General features: G+C 48.3%; 1 protein-coding gene across 3 annotated transcripts in view; it reads right to left on the bottom strand.

Annotated features, from left to right (window-relative positions):
* The window catches only part of CEP85L (centrosomal protein 85 like), a 387474-nt gene that overhangs the window by 63532 nt on the left and 311036 nt on the right, over positions 1 to 12906 (bottom strand). For all 3 annotated transcript variants that reach the window (XM_063917223.1, XM_063917222.1, XM_063917221.1), the window contains one exon: positions 8795 to 8919. In XM_063917223.1, coding sequence (XP_063773293.1) covers positions 8795 to 8919 — 125 coding nt within the window. The remainder of the gene's footprint in view (positions 1 to 8794; positions 8920 to 12906) is intronic.

Genomic DNA, 12906 nt, shown 5'->3' on the forward strand with positions numbered 1-12906 from the left:
GGCTATCAGCCCCCATCCACCATCCAGGGATGGGGGGCAGTCCCAGGCTTCATCCCTGGCCCTTGGGTGCCTAGAGGGGGGGGCCTCTTGATTTAAGGGGTCCCCACTCCCCCAGGCTGTGGCATCACCTCCCTGGCTAGTGGAGCCGGGGCTGGTTTAAAAAATACGGGGGGGACCCCTACTTCTTTTGTCCCCCATATATTTGAAACCAGGACCGGTCCAATAGTCCGATGCTGGTTGTTTAAATACGGGGGTACCCCAGTCAATCCCCCCCGGTATTTTTTCAACCCGGACCGGCTCAAAGAGCCCGGGGCTGGTTATGCTTTTGGGGGGGGACCTGCACATTTATTTTCCCTTTTTGTTTTTTCAACACTTTCTTCACTGTTCCATGCAGAAGCATGCACGGATTTCACTGATCTGTGCATATTTCTGACCTAGAAATAAAAACATGACCTAAAAACCACATGTTTTTATTACTAAAAATAGCATGTTCCCTTTAATAAAAATCACCAATAATCGCATGCGAATTCCGTTTTAACCGTAAAATTCGCACCCTATTACATTTGCGATTTTTTTGTAAAAAATGGCAAGTTACAAACATGGGATTTGTTGCGATTTTTTAGACACCTAAAAAAATAAGAATTTACTCACCGGTAATTCTATTTCTCGTAGTCCGTAGTGGATGCTGGGAACTCCGTAAGGACCATGGGGAATAGCGGGCTCCGAAGGAGGCTGGGCACTATAGAAAGATTTATGACTACCTGGTGTGCACTGGCTCCTCCCACTATGACCCTCCTCCAAGCCTCAGTTAGGACACTGTGCCCGGACGAGCTGACATAATAAGGAAGGATTTTGAATCCCGGGTAAGACTCATACCAGCCACACCAATCACACCGTACAACTCGTGATACTATATCCAGTTTGACAGTATGAAAACAACTGAGCCTCTCAACAGATGGCTCAACAATAACCCTTTAGTTAGCAATAACTATTTACAAGTATTGCAGACAATCCGCACTTGGGATGGGCGCCCAGCATCCACTACGGACTACGAGAAATAGAATTACCGGTGAGTAAATTCTTATTTTCTCTGACGTCCTAGTGGATGCTGGGAACTCCGTAAGGACCATGGGGATTATACCAAAGCTCCCAAACGGGCGGGAGAGTGCGGATGACTCTGCAGCACCGAATGAGAGAACTCCAGGTCCTCCTCAGCCAGGGTATCAAATTTGTAGAATTTTGCAAACGTGTTTGCCCCTGACCAAGTAGCTGCTCGGCAAAGTTGTAAAGCCGAGACCCCTCGGGCAGCCGCCCAAGATGAGCCCACCTTCCTTGTGGAATGGGCATTTACAGATTTTGGCTGTGGCATGCCTGCCACAGAATGTGCAAGCTGAATTGTACTACAAATCCAGCGAGCAATAGTCTGCTTAGAAGCAGGAGCACCCAGCTTGTTGGGTGCATACAGGATAAACAGCGAGTCAGATTTTCTGACTCCAGCCGTCCTGGAAACATATATTTTCAGGGCCCTGACAACGTCTAGCAACTTGGAGTCCTCCAAATCCCTAGTAGCCGCAAGCACCACAATAGGCTGGTTCAGGTGAAACGCTGACACCACCTTAGGGAGAAACTGGGGACGAGTCCTCAATTCTGCCCTATCCATATGGAAAATCAGATAAGGGCTTTTACATGATAAAGCCGCCAATTCTGACACTCGCCTGGCTGAAGCCAAGGCCAATAACATGACCACTTTCCACGTGAGATATTTTAGATCCACGGTTTTTAGTGGCTCAAACCAATGTGATTTTAAGAAACTCAACACCACGTTGAGATCCCAAGGTGCCACAGGAGGCACAAACGGGGGCTGAATATGCAGCACTCCTTTCACAAATGTCTGAACTTCAGGTACTGAAGCTAGTTCTTTTTGAAAGAAAATCGACAGAGCCGAGATCTGTACTTTAATGGAGCCTAGTTTTAGGCCCATATTCACTCCTGCTTGCAGGAAATGCAGAAATCGACCTAGTTGAAATTCCTCTGTTGGGGCCTTTTTGGCCTCGCACCATGCAACATATTTCCGCCATATGCGGTGATAATGCTTTGCCGTAACATCTTTCCTGGCTTTAATAAGCATAGGAATGACTTCCTCCGGAATACGCTTTTCCTTCAGGATCCGGCGTTCAACCGCCATGCCGTCAAACGCAGCCGCGGTAAGTCTTGGAACAGACAGGGCCCCTGCTGTAGCAGGTCCTGTCTGAGCGGCAGAGGCCACGGGTCCTCTGAGATCATCTCTTGAAGTTCCGGGTACCACGCTCGTCTTGGCCAATCCGGAACCACGAGAACTGTGTTTACTCCTCGCTTTCTTATTATTCTCAATACCTTTGGTATGAGAGGCAGAGGAGGGAACACATAAACCGACTGGTACACCCACGGTGTCACTAGAGCGTCCACAGCTATCGCCTGAGGGTCCCTTGACCTGGCGCAATATCTTTTCAACTTTTTGTTGAGGCGGGACGCCATCATGTCCACCTGTGGTTTTTCCCTTGACTTAGGGCATTGTAAATGGCCCTTAGTTCCAGAATATTTATGTGAAGGGAAGTCTCCTGACTCGACCATAGTCCTTGGAAGTTTCTTCCCCGTGTGACTGCCCCCCAGCCTCGAAGGCTGGCATCCGTGGTCACCAGGACCCAGTCCCGTATGCCGAACCTGCGGCCCTCCAGAAGATGGGCACTCTGCAGCCACCACAGTAGAGACACCCTGGTTCTTGGAGACAGGGTTATTAAGCGATGCATCTGAAGATGCGATCCGGACCATTTGTCCAATAGGTCCCACTGAAAGATTCTGGCATGGAACCTGCCGAAGGGAATTGCTTCGTAAGAAGCTACCATCTTTCCCAGGACCCGCGTGCAGTGATGCACCGATACCTGTTTTGGTTTCAGGAGGTCTCTGACTAGAGATGACAACTCCCTGGCTTTCTCCTCCGGGAGAAACACTTTTTTCTGGACTGTATCCAGGATCATACCCAGGAACAGTATATTCAGAATCCAGCCGTGCTGGTGCAGCACTTCCTGAGATAGTGCTACTCCCACCAACAACTGTTCCTTGGATCTCGCCTTTATTAGGAGATCGTCCAAGTACGGGATAATTAAAACTCCCTTTTTTCGAAGGAGTATCATCATTTCCGCCATAACCTTGGTAAATACCCTCGGTGCCGTGAACAGTCCAAACGGCAGCGTCTGGAATTGGTAATGGCAATCCTGTACCACAAATCTGAGGTACTCCTGGTGAGGATGGTAAATGGGGACATGCAAGTAAGCATCCTTGATGTCCAGGGATACCATGTAATCCCCCTCGTCCAGGCTTGCAATAACCGCCCTGAGCGATTCCATCTTGAACTTGAATTTTTTTATGTATGTGTTCAAGGATTTCAAATTTAAAATGGGTCTCACCGAACCGTCCGGTTTCGGCACCACAAATAGTGTGGAATAGTAACCCCGGCCTTGTTGAAGTAGGGGTACCTTGATTATCACCTGCTGGGAATACAGCTTGTGAATTGCCGCTAGCACCGCCTCCCTGTCTGAGGGAGCAATCGGCAAGGCAGATTTTAGGAACCGGTGGGGTGGAGACGCCTCGAATTCCAGTTTGTACCCCTGAGATACTATTTGAAGGATCCAGGGATCCACCTGTGAGCGAGCCCACTGATCGCTAAAATTCTTGAGGCGGCCCCCCACCGTACCTGGCTCCGCCTGTGGAGCCCCCCCGTCATGCGGCGGACTTGGAAGAAGAAGCGGAGGAGGACTTTTGCTCCTGGGAACATGGGGTAAAAATGCTGACTTCCCAGACGTTGCTGTGGAAACTAGGTCCGAGAGACCATCCCCAAATAATTCCTCACCCTTATAAGGCAAAACTTCCATGTGCCTTTTAGAATCTGCATCTCCTGTCCACTAGCGAGTCCATAAGCCTCTCCTAGCAGAAATGGACAATGCACTTACTTTAGATGCCAGCCGGCAGATTTCCCTCTGTGCATCTCTCATATATAAGACTGAGTCTTTGATATGGTCTATGGTTAGCAGGATCGTGTCTCTGTCTAGTGTGTCAATCTTTTCTGACAGTTTATCTGACCACGCGGCGGCAGCACTGCACATCCATGCTGACGCAATAGATGGTCTAAGTATAATGCCTGAGTGTGTATATACAGACTTCAGGATCGCCTCCTGCTTTCTATCAGCAGGTTCCTTGAGGGCGGCCGTATCCGGAGACGGTAGTGCCACCTTTTTAGACAAACGTGTGAGCGCTTTATCCACCCTAGGAGGTGTTTCCCAACGTGACCTATCCTCTGGCGGGAAAGGGAACGCCATTAGTACCTTCTTAGGAATTACCAATTTTTTATCAGGGAAAGCCCACGCTTCTTCACACACTTCATTTAATTCATCTGATGGGGGAAAAACTACGGGTAGTTTTTTCTCCCCAAACATAATACCCTTTTTAGTGGTACCTGTAGTTATATCAGAAATGTGTAACACCTCTTTCATTGCCTCAATCATGCAGTGAATGGCCTTAGTGGGCATCAGGTTAGACTCATCGTCGTCGACACTGGTGTCAGTATCAGTGTCGACATCTGGGTCTGCGGTCTGAGGTAGCGGGCGTTTCAGAGCCCCTGATGACCTTTGAGACGCCTGGACAGGCACGAGCTGAGAAGTCGGCTGTCCCACATTTGGCATGTCGTCAAATTTCTTATGTAAGGAGTCTATACGTGCACTAATTTCTTTCCATAAGCTCATCCACTCAGGTGTCTGCCCCGCAGGGGGTGACATCCCTTCTAAAGGCATCTGCTCCGTCTCCACATCATTATCCTCATCAAACATGTCGACACAGCCGTACCGACACACCGCACACACACAGGGAATGCTCCAACAGAGGACAGGACCCACAAAAGCCCTTTGGGGGGACAGAGTGAGAGTATGCCAGCACACACCAGAGCGCTATATAATGCCGGGACTAACTGAGTTATGTCCCCTATAGCTGCTTTTTCTATATAAATGTATACTGCGCCTAAATTTAGTGCCCCCCCTCTCTTTTTTACCCTTTTCTGTAGTGTAGACTGCAGGGGAGAGCCAGGGAGCTTCTTTCCAGCGGAGCTGTGAGGGAAAAATGGCGCCAGTGTGCTGCAGGAGATAGCTCCGCCCCTTTTTCGCGGACTATTCTCCCGCTTTTTCCTATATTCTGGCAGGGGTATTTTCCACATATATAGCCTCTGGGGCTATATATTGTGGTATTTTTGCCAGCCAAGGTGTTATTATTATTGCTTCTCAGGGCGCCCCCCCCCAGCGCCCTGCACCCTCAGTGACCGGAGTGTGAAGTGTGTGTGAGGAGCAATGGCGCACAGCTGCAGTGCTGTGCGCTACCTTGGTGAAGACTGATGTCTTCTGCCGCCGATTTTCCGGACCTCTTCTTGCTTCTGGCTCTGTAAGGGGGACGGCGGCGCGGCTCCGGGACCGAACACCAAGGCTGGGCCTGCGGTCGATCCCTCTGGAGCTAATGGTGTCCAGTAGCCTAAGAAGCCCAAGCTGGCTGCAAGCAGGCAGGTTCGCTTCTTCTCCCCTTAGTCCCTCGCTGCAGTAAGCCTGTTGCCAGCAGGTCTCACTGAAAATAAAAAAACTAATTTCTATACTTTCTTTCTAAAGGCTCAGGAGAGCCCCTAGTGTGCATCCAACCTCGGCCGGGCACAAAATCTAACTGAGGCTTGGAGGAGGGTCATAGTGGGAGGAGCCAGTGCACACCAGGTAGTCATAAATCTTTCTAGAGTGCCCAGCCTCCTTCGGAGCCCGCTATTCCCCATGGTCCTTACGGAGTTCCCAGCATCCACTAGGACGTCAGAGAAATCACGCCCTATTACATCTAGCCCATGGACTCAAACAGACAGTACCCCATATTAGCCCTCATGCACTCTGTAAAAGTGTTAACATCCGATGGAGACATTTATTACCAAGCCCGTGTTCGCTTGGACCCCCACTCAAAGTTCTTGGAGACCCTGTAAAATAGTGGATTCTTAAAATGACTAGCTATGATCTTTACAAAGAGTTTGACATCTATAGTAGCTGGAACACATGGTCAGATCCTTGACCTCGTTTAAAAATCACCATTTTGTGGGCTTAAAGACTGACACGAGAAGGATCTGGTGACTGAGATTACAACATTCATTAAAGTAGGTAGATCTTCAAATATCCCATTATATATGAACTATAATATAGTCCCAGACTTTTACAAACAGGGAAAGATCAAATAGTCTCATACAGCTCCTTTTACATAAAGGGTATATCTAGGGCCATTACAACATAGTCTGGGAGTATAGGGAAATCTAGACTCTAAATCAGTGGTGGCCAACCGGTGGCACTTGAGCCTCATGCGGCTCTTTCTTTATTCAAATGTGGCTCCCGACACTCAAAATCATGTGAACACAACAGACTCGGAAACTGCTGCACTCCAACCAGACACACTGCAGCACTACGGGGACTGAGAACTGAGGGAGCCAGATACTAGAGGTGAGACACTCACCGGCAAACAGTGGATACATTAGGGGCTGCTGCAATGGCATGAGTTGCGAGGGGCTGTAGTGACACATGAGGGTGGGCTGGAGTGACACAAGGGGGAACTGACTAGAATAACACAGGAGGGTCCTGGCAGGAGTGACACATGAGGGAGTTGACTGGAGGGACACAAGAGGAAGCTGGCAGTAGTGACACATGGGAGAGCTGGCTGGAGTGACACAGGAGGGTGTTGGCAGGAGTGACACAGGGAGCTGGCTGCAGTGACATAGGAGGGTGGTAGCAGGAGTGGCACATGGAGGAGCTGGCTGGAGTGACACAGCAGGTTGCTGGCTGGAGTGATACATTGGAGAGCTGGTTGGAGTGACACAGGAGGGTGCTGGCAGGAGTGACATACAGTAGGAGGGTGATAGCAGGAGTGACACATGAGGGAGCTGAAGTGCATTATGTGAATCTGCCTTTTTCAATTATTTTATGTGGAAGTTAATTTTTTCAATGTATTTTATGTTGGTTCTGGCTTTAAAAATTGTTTTTTTATATGGGTCTGGATTTTTCAATGTATTTTATACCAGGGGCAGGGTCTAGCAGGCACAGGGCCACATCCCATTTTTACATGCGCGCATTCGGATTGATGTCGGCTCTTTGACGTGCCTAACAAAATTTTTTGTCTCCATCTCTGAATGGTTGGCCACTCCTGCTCTAAATAGTCCTGAATACCTTGTATTTGAGACTCCGGGTGAGATGTACTAAGCAGTGAAAAGAGTGGAGAAATTAGAGACTGTGGAGAAGTTCTCCATGGCAACCAATCAGCTGCTCTGTATAATTTTATAGTATGCAAATTATAAATGTTACTTCAATGCTGATTGGTTGTCATGGGCAACTTCTCTACTGGCTCACTTCTCCACTCTTTTCACTGCTTAGTACATCTCCCCTTCAGTGTCTACAGGTGTATGTGTTGAGAAGAGGTCATGTACAGATGGAGCCGGGCTCATCTGAGGCGGCTCCATCGCAAACGAGCACTACCGGCGTGACTAGGCGATCCGTCCGCCTAGTCACGCCGGGAGTGCACAGAGACGCTGCCATTCAGAGTGTGTCTGTCCGGGCGCGCGGATGGAGATGCTCTTCATTCAAGTGAATGGGGCGCGTCTCCGTCACGGGGGCGGACGGGGACGCTCTAGGCGATGGGCGCGCCTAGTCACAGACAGAGCCACAACTAGCACGGCTCCATCTGTAGTTTGGATTAGAATGCTCTAAATACCTCTGTAGTCTGGCGCTCAGAGTGTATGAGATCCTCCCCCATCATCTTAGTCACAGGGAATATAAGCAAGGGAGCTCTAAGGGTGCTTGACCTGATCTACCCAACTTGTTGCCCCATTTGTGATATTTGTACCTACAGCGCCAAAAGCCAAACTACTTACGAAGCCTTGGACGGCGATAAAGTACCAACCAATCACCTCCTTACTGTCATTTTTCAAACACAGCCTGTGATATGGCAGTTAGGAGCTGATTGGCTGGTACTTTATCTCCATCCAAGACCTAGTAAATAGAGCAGTCTTTTACCAAAATTGTTAATGCTGACCTGACTTTTTGCAAATGTAAAAGGTTTCAAAGAAATGAAAACAGAAAGCTCCAGGTTATGTACAGTACATTCCATTGTTATTCATATTTACGTATGTATGGTCACTCCTAATGCGTCATTTTAAATTTTAAGAAGTTTATAGAACAACAGTACAAGGTTTATATAGGACAATCAGTCAATTTTATGGGTGAAATTTGGACACAATTCACAAAAACAACAAAAACAAAAGCTTCTTTTTTGTCATCTGAAATATTCCAGAACCACAGAATGACAATGCTAAAAATACAAGTACCAAAATGTTCTATCTGGTTATGGCCTTCATATTGCTAAATACCAAGTGTTTGAGATTTGCTTTCAACATCTCTTTTCCAGGGCTCGTATCCGGGCTGCTCGCCACTCAAAACAGTTAAGACTTTCAAGCCAAAGAAGGAACATAAATCTCAGACCCGCATACTTGTTTCATTAGATAACAGTTACAGAGTCCGAGTTACTTCCCCTAACAAAATAATGAAATAACTCATCATTTCATGCTTTTTTTTCCCTCAGTGTTGTTACTATTGATTTTAACTATTAAACAATAATTACAGTATTAATTGTAGCTCCAAGCAGTTCATTCGATTACATTACAACCATATAATATAAGTGTTAGTATGTGAAACATTTTTATTAAACATACCTTTCAATTACAATCTCTTTCTGTCGCAATAAACTTTCTTTGATTTTCAACAGGGATTCCCACTTAGAGACATCCTGGCCTGCGGGGACTGCAGAATATGGTGATCGAGAGGAGTTTGACCCAGTCTGCAAAAAACAATGCATGATTAGCTACTTGAGAAGTTTATTTTAACATCATCTCATCAGGCACTGTCCCCTCTGCCTTCAAGCATGCTCTTGTCTCCCCTATTCTTAAAAAACCTACCCTTGATCCTAACACTCTCTCCAACTATCGACCGATCTCTCTCCTCCCCTTTGCCTCCAAACTTCTTGAGCGTATTGTCTATAATCGCCTTACTGCCTTTCTTTCCTCTCACTCACTGCTTGACCCATACCAGTCTGGTTTCCGCTCTCTCCACTCCACTGAAACTGCCCTCACAAAAGTCTGCAATGACCTCCATGCCGCCAAATCTAAGGGCCACTACTCTCTGCTTATTCTTCTTGACCTCTCTGCTGCTTTTGACACTGTGGACCACCCTCTTCTTCTGCAAATCCTTCACTCTCTTGGTCTACGTGATACTGCCCTCTCCTGGCTGTCCTCCTACCTCTCCGATCGTTCCTTCTCTGTCTCCTCTCATGATGCTACCTCGCCCCCACTTCCACTAACTGTTGGTGTCCCCCAAGGTTCTGTTCTTGGGCCTCTCCTTTTCTCTCTCTATACGTCCTCTTTAGGTGAACTCATTAGTTCTTTTAATTTCCAGTATCACCTCTATGCTGATGACACTCAAATCTACCTCTCCTCCCCTGATCTCTCCACGGCTCTCCTCACTCGTGCCTCTAACTGTCTTTCTGCTATCTCTTCCTGGATGTCCCAGCGCTTTCTTAAACTCAACATGTCTAAGACTGAGCTGATCATCTTCCCACCCTCCCGCACAACCTCACCTCCCACAATCTCATTATCCATTGATGGCACGACTATCTCCTCTAGCCCCCAAGTACGCTGTCTTGGTGTAATCCTTGACTCCTCCCTCTCCTTCAAACCACACATTCAGCACCTCTCACAAACCTGTCATTTTCATCTCAAAAACATTTCCAGGATCAGACCTTTTCTCACCCAGGATGCCACTAAGATCATTATTCACTCACTGATTATTTCCAGACTGGACTACTGTAATCTCCTCCTAACTGGCCTCCCTGACAATTACCTCTCTCCACTCCAGTCTATCCTCAATGCTGCTGCTCGGCTCATCTTCCTCACCAAACGCACTACATCCACCTCCCCTCTCCTACTAGCCCTTCACTGGCTTCCCTTCCCCTTCAGAATCCAATTCAAACTTCTCACTCTCACTTACAAAGCTCTCACCCAATCCTCTCCCATTTACATCTCTGACCTTATCTCCCTTTACTCTCCCACCCGTCCTCTTCGCTCTGCTAATGCACGCCGCCTCTCCTGTCTCCTGATTACTTCCTCCCACTCCTATCTCCAAGATTTTTCACGTGCTGCTCCCTTCCTTTGGAATTCTTTACCTCTCCCCCTCAGACTCTCCACCTCTCTACAAAACTTCAAACGGTCTCTCAAGACCCATTTCTTTACCAAACCCAGCCAAATCTCATCCTAACCCCCTGTTCCATGCTCTCTATGTACCCCATCTGTGTCACCCCTGTCTGTCTACCCCTACCCCTAGAATGTAAGCTCTCACGAGTAGGGCCCTCTTCCCTCACGTGCTCACCCTTTTCTTCTTTAATAATTCTCAACTGCCCAAATCACAGTTTTTGGGCCACCTGGAACTTATCTCTGTCATTTACTGGTGTTATGCATAGTTACCCTGTACTTGTCCAAAATTGATTTCAACTGTAAGTCACTGTTTTGATTATGTGCATATGTACTCTGTAATTGGGCGCTGCGGAACCCTTGTGGCGCCATATAAATAAATGATAATAATAATAATAATAATAACATAAAGTGGCATCTAGCATATTAAAGATAACTTTTTATAATACAGATTCATTTTGGTTAAGATACTTCTGTAACAGTCTGGCTGTGTGAGAATTCCAGCGAGTATGCCCGTATTTTTAAAGCGGCAATTATTTACAAGGCAAAACCAGCTTTAAAATATGGGCATACTCAACGTAATTCCCACACAGCCTGCATTTTGCAGACTATTACATAAGCCCCACCATCTTTGTCATTTTAACTAAAATAGTTGCAACATGTCAACAGACACCACCTTTGGCAATTTCATCAGACAAAATTGCCAATTCAGTACAAGTTTACCCAAAATTGCCTTGTGTATGGATGGCTCTCCTTGCAGCGCCGTAACTACCTATGTGCCAGGTGTGCCTGGCACACAGCGCAGTTACACTGAGGGCGCACGGCGAGCGGCATGTAATGAGTCAAATTGACTCATTACATGCCGCCTCTGCTGGGTGCCGTGCGCCGCGCTGGAGGGAGAGCAGCGCCGGAGGCAGAGAAGGAGGAGGGAGGGGGACTTGAGCCGCAGCAGCGCTATGTCATTGGAAGCGGCGCCGCTGCAGCACTCTCCTCTCCTTCTGTATTGGCTGCCCGGCGCTGCTGTGAATGCTGGGATGCGGTTCCCTCATCCCAGCATTCTTAGCAGCGGCCAGCCAATACGGAAGGAGAGGGGAGTGCTGCAGCGGCGCCGCTACCAATGACATAGCGCTGCTGCGGCTCAAGTCCCCCTCCCTCCTCCTCCACTGTGGCTGCCCGGGATCTCTGCCAGCACGAGGAGCCTGAGAGATGGTAAGTATATAGCTATCTCTCTCTCTATGTCTCTCTCTGTGTCTCTGTCTCTTTTTCTCTCTCTCTCTCTCTCTGGTGTCTGTCTGCCGCAATGTGTAAAAAGGGGGACTGGCTGCCGCAATGTGTAAAAAGGGGGACTGGCTGCCGCAATGTGTAAAAAGGGGGACTGGCTGCCGTAATGTGTAAAAAGGGGGACGCTGTCTGCCATAATGTGTACAAAAAGGGTCGCTGTCTGCCGTAATGTGTAATAAAGGGGACGTTGTCTGCCATCATGTGTAAAAAGGGGGACGCTGTCTGCCGTAATGTGTAATAAGGGGGACGCTGTCTGCCGTAATTTGTAATAAGGGGGACGTTGTCTGCCGTAATGTGTAAAAAAGGGGATGCCGTCTGCCGTAATGTGTAATAAGGGGGACTGTCTGCCGTAATGTGTAAAAAGGGGGACGCTGTCTGCCGTAATGTGTAAAAAGGGGGACGCTGTCTGCCGTAATGTGTAATAAGGGGGACTGTCTGCAGTAATGTGTAAAAAGAGGGACGCTGTCTGCCGTAATGTGTAAAAAGAGGGACGCTGTCTGCCGTAATGTGTAAAAAGGGGGGCGCTGTCTGCCGTAATGTGTAAAAAGGCACGCCTTCTGCCGTAATTTGTAAAAAGGGGCTCTACCCGGTGCAGTGGCTCTACTGTGCAGCGTAATTTGAATAATGGAGACTACTATGCACCGTAGTATGAATTGGCATTATTTTGTGGCCATGCCCCTTCCCCATAAAGCCACGCCCCTATATATTTTTTGCGCGTCTGCGGTGCGCACTGCTCCTGTCTTGCGTAGGGGGGGCGCCAATGCCATTTCTTGCACACAGCGCCAAAATACCTAGTTACGGCACTGTCTCCTTGCATCTAATTTTATGTTCCCAATGTCTTCCCTTCAATTAATCTAAACTTCATGTCACACAAATCATGCCTCATTTTCCTTGAGATTGTTTGGCCAGTCAATTCTATACCTCCAGTGTGGTTTATGTTATAATGGTTACAAGCAAGTCCTTCAATGGGGTGTAGTATGGTATGCCGGCGCTTGGGCTCCCGGCGACCAGCATACCGGCGCCGGGAGCCCGACCGCCGGCATACCGACAGCGTGGTGAGCGCTAAGGAGCCCCTTGCGGGCTCGCTACGATCACCACGCTGCGGGCACGGTGGCACGCTAAGCGCGCCACACTATTTTATTCTCCCTCCAGGGGGGTCGTGGACCCCCACGAGGGAGAATAGCTGTCGGTATGCCGGGTGTCGGGATTCCGGCGCCGGTATAATGTGCGCCGGGATCCCGACATTCGGCATACTGAAGACCACCCCTTCAATGTTCTGCATTGCTTAGAACTGTAAATTG

Source organism: Pseudophryne corroboree, chromosome 4, assembly GCF_028390025.1.
Source record: "Pseudophryne corroboree isolate aPseCor3 chromosome 4, aPseCor3.hap2, whole genome shotgun sequence".
Lineage (NCBI taxonomy): Eukaryota > Metazoa > Chordata > Amphibia > Anura > Myobatrachidae > Pseudophryne > Pseudophryne corroboree.